The 15,291-nt window shown below is 34.3% G+C and overlaps 2 protein-coding genes across 3 annotated transcripts; one reads left to right on the plus strand and one right to left on the minus strand.

Annotated features, from left to right (window-relative positions):
* Nucleotides 1-250: 250 nt before the first annotated feature.
* On the minus strand, nt 251-9,079 carry LOC101255497 (general transcription and DNA repair factor IIH helicase subunit XPD). The gene is made up of 12 exons (XM_004240485.5): nt 8,392-9,079; nt 7,195-7,475; nt 6,269-6,345; nt 5,771-6,174; nt 5,025-5,218; nt 4,671-4,851; nt 4,408-4,532; nt 2,198-2,287; nt 1,900-1,978; nt 1,741-1,817; nt 1,362-1,470; nt 251-796 (listed from the first exon to the last, which is right to left on the minus strand). Exons 1-12 carry the CDS (start codon nt 8,929-8,931, stop codon nt 677-679), a joined length of 2,277 nt encoding a protein of 758 aa, XP_004240533.1. The 5' UTR covers nt 8,932-9,079; the 3' UTR covers nt 251-676.
* Nucleotides 9,080-10,094: 1,015 nt separating this feature from the next.
* On the plus strand, nt 10,095-13,677 carry LOC101255795 (uncharacterized). 2 transcript variants are annotated; one of them, XM_010323545.4, is made up of 6 exons: nt 10,095-10,288; nt 10,479-10,607; nt 10,805-10,930; nt 11,911-12,165; nt 12,261-12,425; nt 13,116-13,677. In XM_010323545.4, the coding sequence occupies exons 1-6, from the start codon at nt 10,244-10,246 to the stop codon at nt 13,395-13,397; spliced, it is 1,002 nt and encodes a 333-aa protein (XP_010321847.1). In that variant the 5' UTR covers nt 10,095-10,243; the 3' UTR covers nt 13,398-13,677. The 2 variants fall into 2 exon arrangements, with proteins under 2 accessions (XP_010321847.1, XP_004240534.1); XM_004240486.5 differs by having other exon boundaries at nt 10,808-10,930.
* The last annotated feature ends 1,614 nt before the right edge of the window (nt 13,678-15,291 follow it).

Raw genomic sequence — 15,291 nt, forward strand, 5'->3', positions numbered from 1 at the left:
ACAACAATATAAGAGTACTCCATAAGTGAAGTCTCGAAAGGGTAAGATATACTCCGACCTTATCCCTATCTTTGCAGGATAGGAAAACTATTTCCGATGACCGTCGACTTAAAAAGAAACCAAAAACGATATCAATAATAGATTATATTAGCAGTAAGCGGTAGGTCTATTGTCCATACATTTGAAACATATGCATAACACATTTTCAAAATGGATTCATCAAAAGTTGATAACTTGAGATACACAGCAATTTATAATTGATAAACAAAATTTTCATTTCCCTACAACTGAGAATCAAACCATAATTTACCAATGATACATTTTTGCATGAACAGACTTTGCGACAATCAGCTTCAGTAGAAAATAAATACATCTTTCTACGCCAATAGACAAGCGACATCCATGTTATGTTAACTTTTTAAAAAAACCTATTCCGACTTTAAAAAAACCAAGAAAGTCTCAGAGATCCGGAAATGTACAAGCTTCATGAAATTCCAATTAAGTCAGCTCTAAAAGTAGTGAAGTCGCCCAAAACTGAAGGTTGCTACAAATCTTTAACAGGAATCAGTTCACTTGAAATTTTAACGGATGTAGTAATCGTGCTGTTCCACATATAGAACACTGAGAATTCCGGGGAACAGATTAGCAAAAATGATTTCTCACCTAGTACTGGCACTTAAAGCAACATTTCCCCATCAGGGCCGGTGATCATATTCTCCAAGTCTTCTTGTGACAGTAGAGTTTTCTTGCCCAGAGCACCGTTCTTATCATATGGTTGAGCCATTTTTCTCAAAAACTGCATCCAGGGGAGTAGTAAAGATTTTAAAATTAGAAGTACCAGTATATATAATGCAATCAAATTGAGTCTGGGGAGAGTTAAGTGTCATCATCAAAACAACAACTACTCGATTCCAAGCCAGCTAGGCTTGACTATATAAATCCTCATTGATTCATGTCGATCAATTTAAGTTCACATCAGTCCACTATTATATGACAACATACCCAGTGTAATCCACTAATGGGGTCTGGGGAGGGTAAAGTGTACGCAGACCTTATCCCAACCTTTGGACTAGCACTAGAAGAGTAGTTCTCTATATTTTCCACTGCTTGAGGCTTCTGTCATAGAATTATCAAACCTAGCTATCTTCACTAGAATAGTCCACCCGTAACATCCAAACCTCAGCCCGCTTCCCGTACGACCAAAGATACGGACAAAACAGAACTAAACAGAATAAATAAGAAGATCCTCCGAAAGATGCATAGCACATTTGATGATCCTCAGAATGGTTCTCTGATGGATCTGACTGTTAATGGCATGCTGGGAACAGTTAACAGCAAAACATAAAACCAATACTACTCACCTCTTTTGCTATATACACGGCCATGTCTGTACTTAAGTTCAGGTGAGCATCACGTAAATGTGAAAGTATCCATCCAGGCAACTTGGAGCGCTTATCATGACGGCTATATCTGATCACAGGATACAAGAGGGAAGGCATCATAAGCATCTTTATCCAATATTTTTTGGTGTGTGTATGTTGTGGGGGAGGGGCTAGAACATATTCAAGACAATAATTTGTTGGCACATTGTAAATTTGTCGATAATATAGAGTGTAGGTTAGTATAATAGATAAGAGGTCGGGTAAAACATCACCAGTTGCTTGTGATCATTTCTAAATTTTGTTTCACTTCCGAGTTTTTCTATTCACATTATGTAACTGACACAGACAAGAAGCAAACCTTTTATCAGCAAAAATCATCATGCCATAATCTGCCTTTGAACGAATAACTCGACCCACACATTGAGCAGCTTGCCTCTGCAAACATATGGTAAATAATTAAATAACGGAGAAAAAAACAAATACAGATTATAAGGACTATAACCGAGTCGGGAAGTACCAAAGCATCAAAAGTCAGAAAATCGCCCTCTTTTATTTGGAAGGTCTCCCTCAGATATTCCAATCGTGCAAGCAATATTCTGCAATTTTAACTCAGCTCAAGGTGCAATATATAGCCTAAAAGATAAAGTTCACGTGTCTCTATCTGTGAATGGATTATCTGATTAAAAAGAAAGAACAATACTCTGATATTACATCAAAAGGATGTGCCATTGGAACTTCCTTTTGATTAAAAAGAGAACCACACTCTCATCATTAGATCATAAGGGAAGTGAAGCCTAACACAATGTTATACTAACCTGCTTAATGTGTATTGGAATGGAACGCCAAACATGATAACAAGCCTCCCATAGTGTCTATCAAAGTCTATACCTTCAGCCACTTTTCCCCTGCACAGTAACACATGGACATCGTTAAGTTCAATGTCAATACGGGTATACCAAATCAATTTGCACTAGATTTTACGTCATCATTGCTGCAAAAAATGATATTTGCGCTTTTGCAGTTGATACAAACACTGAATTAAGTAGTCTCATGGGAACCTTACAAAGTTATGTTTCAAAATAACAACTCTCTCTAAAAGTTTAAACAACTTCCCTTCCAGATAGATGGCAACAGTGTCGTCAAAGGTTCGGTTAAGCCCTGAAGCAAGGTCAAAACGTGTTGATCACTTTGCCTCACTTAATGTGCACTTCACTTCAGTGTCATCATCAAGGTTCTAAGGCATACTTTTTCTTGCCAATGAGACTCCTTTGAAGAGGCAATACCAACCAAATGAAATTTTACTTAATCGTGATTTTTTTATATTTACTTTGTTCATATATTTGTCATTCATGGTTATAATTATTAGTTTTGGACTAAACATATATAATTTTTTTGTATTGTTTCTCCCTTTGAGCTTTTTTATTTAAGTCAATGTTGTATTTGCGATTTGCACTCAAAACCCCAGGATGACGGACCTTAGAGGTTAGAGCTTTTTTGTGCTATTTGCTTCTGATAAAATTGGTTGACAACCATTCATAATTTCCCTTATAGAGAGAGGAATCAAAAGAAAGGAACTAAAACACATCAGCAATAGGCATTTTTTCCCTTAAAGGTAACACGGCAAAGCGAAAGATCGGAAGTAATTGTGCAATGATAGAATTTTCTTAGCAGTTTGAGCTAAGAATAATTATGTAATAGATTCTTTAATGAAGAATTATGTAATAGAAGTTCTACACAAGAAGTGCACGTTATACAATTTACTGAAACTACCAATCAAACTTTCTGTTCCACTTTTTCTTTACTTGGTCAGCTTTGAATACCTTTACAAAATCTTGAACTTCCAGTCCAGTTTCAGTTTGAAATTATTTTTACCATTAACAGATACATACAGATAAGCAGCAGAGAGCTGCCTTAGGTTTCATGCATTTTTAGTTTACGCCAAAAGTGTAATTGTCTAGTTGAAGCAGCTTAACAAAAACAAAGCAAAGAGAGAGAGAGAAGATGCAAAACCCAAAAATAGATAAGGCAAAATGAAAACCTGGTACACAACAAAACTGGAATAGCTTTGAACTCATTTTTGTTCAAATATCATTTTTGTTCAAATATCATTTTCGCATTTTCAGAAGTATGAGTTGATTCAATTGCAGAACAGAAGTAATGGAAACTGGCAGAAACAAGTGAAATGCTGACCCCTACTTTATGATGGTGAAGGAATAGAATGGTCAAAGTTAGGAGAAAGAAAGAATCATAACACATAAATATATCAAACAAAAAAAGTTTACCACATTAATTAAAACTGGAAAATAAAAAACTACAAAAAGAGTTTCGAAACTATGAATTAAGCCAATGTAATTCCTATATCTGTTACAACATGGCAAACTTAGCCAAGGTAACCTAAAAGTTGTCTTCCAATTTTTTTATTTTTCTTTTTTGAGAAAAAGAAAATTGTATTCCAATTTAAAGAGAAACTTTGAACAAATCCAGTATCATCATTTGGGAATTAATCGAGCTAATTAGCTTTGAAAGCTAGTCCAACATTGAGAAAGGTAATAACAAAGAATTAGGTCTAGAACTAAAAATATTACTCCCTCCATTCCAATTTGTTTCTTTCTTACTTTTTAGTCCGTTTCAAAAAAGAATGCCTCGTTCCTTTCTTGGAAACTCCTTAATTTCAACTTTCCACATGGCATGTTTAAAACCACAAGATCAAAGGGCATTTTGGTACATTCTAATATCTTTACACTAAAACTACAAGATTCCAAAGTCTTCTTTACTTTCTTAAACTTCGGGCCAAGTCAAAACCAATCAAGCAAATTGAAGGAAGTACAACTTTCTCACTTATTTCAAGTATATTCAAAAAGAAGAGAATATCAAAAACAAAGAATTTAGAGCATGTTCAACCTAAAACAATTCACTTGCACACTTGATAGAAATTTAAGACTGGTATTTTGTGTTTGGCACATAAGAAACAAGGCATGGAAATAAAAAATTGTTAAATGCATAAACTCACAAAAAAAAGATTCACCTAGCAACTGAGAAGAAAACTGCACCCCTCCCACTATCACAAGCCTTGCGATAATTATCCAAAGCCAATGTAGTCTCTACAACATCTTGGGTCTCGATAAATACAAGTTTATGTTGCATTATATCCTGCATCATATAATGATGATAAGAAAAAACAACAGAGAGAAGTAGCCACATGTGTGATAAGGCATTGTTGTTAAGCTTTAAACATTCTCAATTAGTACAGAAAGTTGAGAAGAGAACAAAATAAAGGTGTAGTGACACCTTTAATATTCCTGATTCATGCCAACTGTTGACAATTCCATCCATATAAGAGTAACTGACAAAAAAACAGACAACCCCATCTGGAACAACAGAAACCATTTCTAGCAAAAGCTTCCCATAATTTTTCTCGACGCCCGGATCGCTTCTCAGGTCATACTTAGTGCTTACAGGAAGCTGATCACTGCAATTTAAGAGAAACACAAAACAGATAACATGTACTAAATTCTTCAACATAATCAAACTAAGAAACACTCAAACAGGATATATGCTCTTCTTCTCATCCACATCTTGTGAGTGGGTTGGGAGTTGAGATAGGTATAGTCATGAGAGGTCAACAGCAAGTCAAATGTTTACCTTCCCCGGGTAAGGACCATTGGGCATATGCAATCCCTTGTCAGTGACATCTTGAAGCTTCGACTTACTACCGGATTAAAATTGAGAAGACGAGGATAGAGATCAATTGGACTGAGGGTCCCCGAGGTAATCACAACAGATTGGAATCGTTCAAAAACAGGCTTTATGGCAAGAGAGGCATCGTGACAGGTAAGCTGGCAAGCCAAAATATTTCTGATGTAAGAAAATTGAGCACTAATCGTAAAGCAACTTAAAAAATTATCAATGGCAATTTAGATATCTTCCCAGTTATATGCATTTCAAAACAATATAGCAATATTTTTATGGACAGATGTGCATTACAGGAGACATGGACTATGATTAGACTAATTAGAGGCAATCATTACAAAAAGATCAATATAAAGAAGGACAAATTGATTCCCCACTCAGGTAAGAGGCATCACAATCGTAAGTGCCTTGAGAACAAATAAAAGACCAGTGCACTCGAAAATCCAACATCTGAATGGTAAAATATTTAGAAACTAATAACAATAATTTTCAATATATAGTATTTAACTCAAGACAAGTAAATGACAAAGCTAGACAAGTAAGTGTCTTGAGAAAAGACCAGTGCACTCGAAAATCCAACATCTGAATGGTAAAATATTTAGAAACTAATGACAATAATTTTCAATATATAGTATTTAACTCAAGACAAGTAAATCACAAAGCTAGACAAATATGTCCCAAGAGAAGCAAACACGCACCTGCAGGACAGGATCAGGAATATGTGGCATCCTCTCGTCATATGGTTCAATTATAATGGAAAAGCCCCGAGCGTACGTCCCTACCAACGTGGCAAGGTCACAAACAGTTTGTATATGCAGAAACTCATCTGTATCAGTAATCTCCAGGGTTAACATAAGGGAGTGAAGCCTATCATAACAAAATTTTAACATCTTTTGATCAATTCCAACTTGTGTATTAATAGAAGCAACAAAGGCAACAGGGCCTTCTTTTTCTACATTATCAGTCTCCAGACGCCCATTAAGATACTGGACAAATCTTCGCAAAACAGACAAGAAATGCTCTGCTTTCCTTATATTTCCTGGCACTGCCTCCTTCATGATGTCATCAGGCAAGGCGGGATTAGCAAGCCATACATCCTGAGCTGTACAAAGAAGATAGATGAGAAAGAAACTTGGCTTACTATCACTTGCACAAGATTAGACGTACATCGTGAACGAACACTTTAATCAACATACCGGGCAGTCTTTGAGCTAGACCCTCAACTAGACGATTATACTCAACCCGCAATCGACCAGCATCAGTAGCCTTCAGCCTTCCTACCATGCAAGATGTTAGCCAAACATGGGTATCTCACCATCCTTTTACTTTACTTCTCTTCTTTTTTCTTTACGTATTTGCCTTTACAGGGCTTGTCCAAGAGAGGGTTATAACAGATCATTACATCATATATAATAGATTGAACAATCTCCAAGGTATTTCAAATCATTTTTGACCCAGAAAACTACAGCATGAAACATAATTCAAATGCTATTAGAAAATTTATACTTCTATGCTATCAAGTAAGAATATGCAAACCATGGTTCAGCATGAAATGCTTTATAATATTTTATAATGAAAAATGTTTTACAATGTTTTGATTTGCTTATATTCCATTATTGTTTACAAAGTCTCGTGTCATCCTTGAATTAGGGAGTCAGTGATACTTACTTAGTTGAGTGAAGTTGTACTTATGCTCCTTTGAACTTTGGAGCAGTGTTGATGTTTGTGGTTGTAAATACAGGCAATGCCCTTAGAGTGCTATCTATGGAGAAATGAAGAAAGACAATAAAGAAAGAAAGGAATAAGGTACATTCTGGTGATCAGAAGGATCACCGGAGAACAGGAAAGTAGGAAATATCGAGCTAGACTATAAACTCGATATTAGTGCCTGAGAGAACTTCTTCTAACAGAGTTTTTGTTAATCCTATTTTAACTTCTTATTATATCAAAATTGATTCTTACCATGAATTCTTGAAACTAAATATATTCATTATTGGGAGAAATTTAAAACTCAAAAACGATATCTTTTGAGTCATTGTGACAAGAAGAGGTAATTGTTTTTTGCTTGGTTGTTAAAAGATTGTCATCGAAAGAAGAGGCTATTGTCACAGAAGATATTTACCTTTCAATTTCATTAGACATCCTACTGAGATTCCTTGTTGCCCCTTCAAGTGTTTGCTTCCTCACACTGACACTAAGTGCCTCAATACATACATTGTCTATATTATGGGCCTCATCAAACACTACGACACACTCTCTCTCCATCTCCTTTGATATGATACCAGCAACCTTGGGATCAAGAAGGTATTGGTAGCTGTAAACCACAACATTTGCCTGCTGCACCATATGCCTCGCCAGAAAGTACGGGCACCAGCCTTTCTCCTTACCAAACAATCTTAGCTCCTAAAAAATGCAGAAACAGCCTTAATCATGACAGTAAATGTTCTAGTGAAGAAATAGTCTTTACAACATATAACGCAGAAAAACTCTTCACCGCTGCACAATCAATTGTTTCACTATAACCCCTTATCCAACCACATTAGATTATAGGCATAATACATACACGGACACTCAAACTAAGTAAGCACTCCAACTTCGAATATGCACATCTAGTCACCTCAACTTACATCCACTGTGTCAGTTGAACACTCCAATCAACAAAATGATCATCTAAACACCTCCAAAATTTATGTGTCACGTCAACATCAGGTGTCCACGAGACACAGTAGAGACGAGTTACTCCTTCCGTTTCAAAAAGGATGGTCTAGTTTGACTTGGAACGGAGTTTAAGAAAAGAAAGAAGATTTTTTAATCTTGTGGTTCTAAATCAAAGTTATGTCAAATATACCAAAATGCCCTTTAATCTTGTGGTCTTAAACATACCACGTGGAAAGTTAAAGTTAAAGTGTTACCAAAAAAGAAAGGGATCATTCTTTTTGAAACAAACTAAAAAGGAAATATGGTCATTCTTTTTGAAACGGAAGGAGTAAATTGATTAGGTACCAGTTGAGACCAAGTTGAGATGTCAAAATATGCTCTATCAAAGTTGGTGTGCTTACTTGTTAGTTGAGGCCAAGTTTAAGTGTTTGTTTAAGTATTATGCCTAGTTTATATAATAGATGTCATTGAACCCTCCACAAGCAAAGTCAAGAACAACTAATTTATTTCCACACGAAGCAAACAAAAAAAGTTATCTTTCACTTAACTATAACCATCTAAAACATATAGAAATAATAAACCACATTCATCTAGCTAACTCCAACTAAGTTGGGATCGAGGCATAATTAATCATGCATTGATTGAAGGGTGAGAGATATACCTGCAAAGTATAAACTCCAGCAGGCAAAGTGGAAGTACCAGCCTTATCAGCAGTATCATAATTCTCATAATAGGAACAAGTAGGAATATTTGGATTTTCAACAGCAATTGCTCTAACCCAACTAGCAGTAAGTTTCCTACAACCAGCATCAACAGAATCCCTATTCTCAGCAGAAACCACAGATGGGTTCACACACAAATTCTTTCTTGATGACAACCCAATTGCCAGCATTCGAGCCCCCGGCCCGAAATGCTGTAACTGATAATTATACAACAATTTAAGCTCAGCTAATGTTTTCTCCATTTCATGTACAGTTCTTGTACAATAAAGAAGCTTAATTGGATTTGATGGTTTTGAAAGTCTGTAACTTGTAATTAAAGAAAGTAAAGCAATTGTTTTACCAGTTCCTGTAGGCATTTCAAGAAGACAATGCCCTTTTGCATCTAAAGCTCTTTTGAGTTCTAACATGTATTGATACTGTTCTGGATATATGTTATCATATGGAAAATAGATTGTTACATCTTCTAATTGGAATTTCATCTTCTGGGGTTTGCTGATTTTCTTGTTTTCTGAGTGAAAAAATTGAATCTTGGTGAGTTTTTTTTTGAAGAAAAATTGAGACCTAAGTTCTTCTTTAGACCCTAATGTTGTATAGGATTTAACAGTAAAGCGGCAAAGAGTGAGGGGTAGTTTGGGGGGGGGGGGCTCTACTATATTTGTTCCAATTATGTACACTTAAATAAGGTTTAATAATACTTGTTCCAATTTACGTGATATAAATATCTTTTTTTTTAAAATATTTCTTGGATGTGTAATACTATCTTTTGTTATTTTCTTCTACATTTGTTTTGTACCTTGTTATCTTGAAATTCTTATATTTTCTTTTTAGAAACAAGTTTATCTTAAATAGCATCTCTAATCCACAAAGATAAAAGTAAATTTTGTGTATATTTCACTCTCAAACTTTACTCGTGACGTTACATTATATATGTTGCTTTGAATTTATTTATATAATGAATATTTTAAAACACACAAAAAACCTTAAACTAAAGTTGATCGAGGACAAACAAATAGTTCAAGAGTCTAATTTATCTCACATAGAAACTGGGATAAAATAATCTCATGTTGAATAAGGCAAAAAACCTTAAATTTAAGTTGAATGAGAGCAAACATGTAGCGAACCTTAAATTCAAGATGAATGAGAACAAACATATAGATCAAGTGTTAGTTTACCTCATATAGAAATTGGGGTAAAATAATCTCACGTTAAATAAGATAAGATGCAATATCTCAAGACTAAAACTTAGATTTATATCGGGATCTAAACATATATAGAGCCTGACTAAAGTTGAATCGCGCTCTGCAGGTTGATTAAGGGTGGGCCAGTCCTAGCACTACACCACAACTCGTGTTGATAACATAATATAGATCAAAAATCAAACTTAGTCATAAGCTATCCGACCACCGTTAAAGAATGTCGTACGATGAATCGGGTTATTTCTTTTTTAACCATAAGTCTCGAATTCATGTTTTGTGTATGGAAAAATCCTCTAACAGAATCTGAATTAATCGAATTCAAATACGGATATCAACCGTCATATCAAGGACAAAAAAATTATTTAAAAAATCCCACCATGTACTACCCAAACAACCCCTTAGAAAACAAGTCAACAATATAAATGCAAAGGCAAGAAGACAACTTTGTGCAATTTATAACGTTAGTATGTGTATACTCTCCTATTTAAAGAGTACCTCATCATCAGCTCCTTCGAAACTAGCCGTTACATATTCAATTTTCTCTCTCTAAAACACACACACACTCTCTCTCTCTCTCCAAATCCAGAAAACTCAAATGACAATCTCAGTAGAATCTTCATCCCCTGCTTCCCTTAACAAGGTACTTTATTCATTAAAGATTGCAACTTTAGATTTGTTTTTATGTTATGACAAGTTCTGTTGATTCTTTAGCTTCGATTATTGTATGTTGTTGTTCATGATTGTTGTTTTTATAAAAAAAAAAACAACAATAAAGATTGCAGCTTTAGATTTGTTTTTTTTATAAAAATTGAATTTTTCCACCATTTCAGGGTTCACCAAGCTTGATGGGTTCTTCACCAATTTACAGTCCATCATCAGATAAACGATTCTGGAGTAATCTTCGCAGTAGGGTAGATACTCTTCTTGAAAACCGCGAAAATCACAACCCTGCTCAAAAGGTAAATTGGGCTTAAATTAATATTCAAGATTTGATTTTTGGTAGCTTTATTGTAGTTTGCTTTTTGCTACTATACTTGTACCTCGATTATTGTTTTGTTGTGTTAATGGTTTAACACGAGTCGAGAGTATATCAGAAACAGTGAGATTTGTTTTTGGGTCTCAATTTTTGTGTATTTACTTTGAAAATTGTTTGTAGCAGCTCGATGGAGCAGAGGATCGATCGAAGAGGATGAAGGAGGATGCTATGCTTTTACTAAGAGGATTTGATTCAGTTTCTTCCTCTCTTTCACTGTTATCTGACAATCTGGAAAATGCCCTTCAGGTATCCCTTGTTTTAATGTTTGATCAAAAGCTCATATAGGATAAAGATCTATGATTTTTCAAATGTTGGGATGCAATTTTGGTTTGTAAAATTGAGTTTTCTTACCTTAATTTGGATGAGCATTTGTGTTTGTTAATCATAACTGGTGGGCACGGAGTAGGGTAGTAAATTAGTAGGTAATAGTGTGTTGTCTCAATATCAATTTCCTTTAGTTTGATTTCTGTTACTATTTGTTGTTTCTTGTACTTTGGTTATCAGTGGCATAGTGTGGTGTCTCACTATCAATCAATTCTAGTAGTCGTAGCATTACTATTTTGTTGTAGTTACTGTTTAGAATGTTGTAGCTTTCACTTCCATTACTCCTTTTCTGGACTTGCTTCGGACTGTTTTTCCTTGAGTCAAGGGTCAATTGGAAACAACCTTTCTTACCCCCAAGGTAGAGTTAAGGTCCGTGTACACTCTACCCTCCCCAGAGCCCACTTTGTGTGTCTATACTGGGTATGTTGGTGTTGTTGTAATCATAAATAATTTGCTAGATGGGAATAAAAGAAGCACCTATCTTGTTTGTCAATTGTCATTTATGGATTTAAAATCAGTGTATATGCATATATGTAGTACATATAGGATTAGTGGTGTGAATTATCAATGGCCTCTTGTTTTAAGGAAGATAGATTAGTCAAAAAGAAGATTTGATTCGTAAATTTGAGGTCCTTTACTCAGTATAGTGCTTTCTAATCATTAATAGTTGCTAGATGAGGTTAAAAGAAGATGTTGCTCATAGATACTCTTACACTTCTGGAATGTAACATTTTGAGGCGTACATAATTCATAACGACTATATTTTGTTGAAGTTTAAGAAGTGTATTTGGGAGTATAAATGCACTGCATGATATAGTTGAAAAAAAAGCATACAAGTTGAAATTCTGTTTGCGAGTGCATACATCGAGTTATTGATCATGCATCCTGTAATTTTCATACAGGGAGCAAGGGATCTAGCAAAACCACCCACATTGACAGATATACTTCATTGCACAATGGAGAAGGCAAGTCGAGAAAACCAATCAAAGGAAGGTAAACACGAGGGAGATGAAGAAAAAGAAGAGACTGAAGAAGGAAATAAAGGATTGAAGAGGAAATTGGACGAATGTTCAGAGGATTCACAACAAGATGATGATACCAAAAAAGAAAATGGGCAGGTCTTGAAACATATTGGGAAGTTCAAGAAAGCCAAAAATGTTGGTACCCGTCTCTCTCAGTTTATTTTTTTTTTTGGGTGTTACATCACCTTTGCATTTGTGTTCACGATCTAACTTGACATATCTCTGTGAAGCTTGCAATTTCCATGGCGTCAAAAGCAGCCACGTTAGCTCGAGAACTGAAATCAGTGAGATCAGACTTGCGCTTTATGCAAGAACGTTCTGCTCTGTTGGAGGAGGAGAATAGAAGGCTTCGTGATGGCTTTGACACTGGGATACCACCAGAAGAAGACGACCTGGTAATACTTGACATCCTCGCTCAAATTGTTTACTACTGGATCTGCAATGAAATGTGAATAGATTTAAGTTGTATAAACTAACAGTATAATATATCACTTGAAGTGTGACAGTCAAACTGTTTACTACTTGAAGCATGACACTAGAATTGCTTACTACTTGAACTGTAACAGAATGTAATTTAATTTGCTGTATAAACTATCATATGGTAGATAATATAGAGTGATACTACTTGAACCATGACACTCAAATTAGTTACTACTTGAAGTGTGATGCTTAAATTGTTTACTACTTGAACCGTGACACTCAAGTTGTTTACTACTTGAACCGTGACACTCAAGTTGTTTACTACTTGTGAAATGTGACAGAACATAAAATATATATTATATGGTAGATAACATAGAGTGATGCTGCTTAAATGTGAAAGTCTAATTGATTACTATTTGAACCGTGTGACACTCAAATCGTTCAATACTTGAACCGTGGCACTCAAACTATATACTACTTGAAGCACGTTACACAAATTGTTTACTGCTTGAAATACACTTTGCTATAAACTGAAAGTATCATATGGTAGGTATACTATTTCAACTGTGACACTCATTTGTTTACTACTTGAACCATGAAACAAACTGTTCACTACTAGAAAATGTCTGCATCTAACCTACTGTTTATCTTATAAATTTGCTTAGGTGAGGCTCCAAATGGAGGCACTTCTAGCTGAAAAATCCAGGCTCGCAAATGAAAATGCAAACTTGAATAGGGAGAACCAGTGCCTTCGACAACTTGTTGAGTACCATCAGTTGGCCTCAGAAGATCTCTCTGCGTCCTACGAAGGCTTACTTAGAGGAATGGGATTGGAAATTTCATGTTCACCTGAGGAACATACTGAGGCAAATGATGTATCCGGAGCACGTGAAAAAGATCTATATGGAATTTCCAAATCCCTTGATGATATCTATGATGATGAATGAAGAAATGGTGAATTTGAGTAAAACTGTTTTTTCCTCCTAGTATAATCACACCAGTGGAGTCTGCACGCCATGTTGTAATCTTACCTATATCAAATATTGTAAAAAAAAATGTACCCCCCTATGTTGCAAGTTGATGGAAGACAACAATTTTGTTGTTTCCTATATACTTCTTCCTTTTCTGTTTCTTCTTCCCTTGGGATATTTGATAACTAGATTGGAATATTTGTAATAGTTTTAAGATGAACTTTGTATCTATACAATTTCCCCATGTTTCATGACAGTGACGTATTTCAGTTTGTATTTTTTGTTAGTTTTTAATATATCATGAGATATCTATACACACCAACTTTGACGATGTACATCTAAACGCCTCAACTCGTCACCATTGTGTCGGACTATGTTCCCCATGGTATGTTGTTGTTGTGGCTTTCAGTGTGAGGTAAACACTTGAGCTATCACTTGTATAGAAGTAAAAGCAGATACTTTATGCTAAAATTAATCAACTAGTGTAGTTTAATGTATGGTCCTTGCTCATTTCTTTACAAACTATATTATTTTTTTGCTTTCTTTTTAATTTTACTTTTTCTATATATTGAAAAATTTCTCAGCCTCAAACTTACCTAAAAAGGTCAAATTGGAATGGGAATTCCCTCTAATGCAAATCTTCTTCATGTCCCATTCATAGTATTCTTGTCCCTTTAACACCTCACCATATAAAAGTTGATGGATTCATATAAAAATAAATAAATAAAGCTAGTGGATAAATTATATATACTGATGACACACACAACATGCAATATATTTGAACTTTTTATGAGATTTTATAGCGTTTTCAAAAGTTAATATATATTTATCGAGTTTAGAGGCGAAATTAAAGGTTAATGTACATGTACGATCAATTCAATAATTTTGGTCTGAATTATCTATATATTTTTAATTAAACTGTTAATATAAAACTAAATAATCCTAAAAGGCTCAAATCTGAAATCTATAAGCTTCAAATTCTACCTCTGCTTTAACAATCGAATATTTTTTTTAGGGTTTATTTATATTTATGTTGTAGTCTTGAAAATCAAATGATGATGTATAGCTTTAGTTACACTTGTGGGGAGAAATGAACTTCAACAAAAAGTGTTTTTATAATTAATTACAGAAGTAGACACACCACAAGAAATTGTTTGGATTTCCAAGTATCCAAATGGCACCATGATAACCCTCCCCCCCACCACTCATTCATGCCTCTTGATAAGTGGCAAAATTATATATATAGGCACTATAAGATATATAATTTCAAATATAAAAGTCATAAATAATACTACTAAGATTCTAAGAGAATAAATTGCATATTTAACATAAAATATTTTAGTTAAATATCATGACATATTTAGTATAATTTTATATGCTTAGTCTATAGAAAATTGAATATATATAGATTTTTCATCTATTATTATTACAAGATAAAGAGGTTGTTTCCATAAACTTTTAGTTCAAAATAAAAGTTTCGAAGCAGGGTTGCAAAAATAAAGTTAAAGTTGTGTCATATCTTCTCTAATCACTTTTTTAAAATACATTAATAACGTTAAATTTGATATGCATAATACATAAATAAATACTCAAATTTGGTTTATTTTTGCAAGTAAGCATTATAACGTTGATAGTGTATATCTAGATATCTTCGATCTCAATTGAAAATTAAATATTTCAATTCGTTTTTACTATATCTCGTGAACATCTAATGTTCTAGATATGTATATTAAAAATTAAAACAATTAATTATTATTTAAGGCTAAATTAAGATTTTATCTATATGTTTCCCCTACAAATGTGATAATTCCTTTAATGATGTGAATTTTTTGCTAAAATCATATAATATGAATTGATTTAGCCCAAACAC

Source organism: Solanum lycopersicum, chromosome 6 (assembly GCF_036512215.1).
Source record: "Solanum lycopersicum chromosome 6, SLM_r2.1".
NCBI classification, from domain to species: domain Eukaryota; kingdom Viridiplantae; phylum Streptophyta; class Magnoliopsida; order Solanales; family Solanaceae; genus Solanum; species Solanum lycopersicum.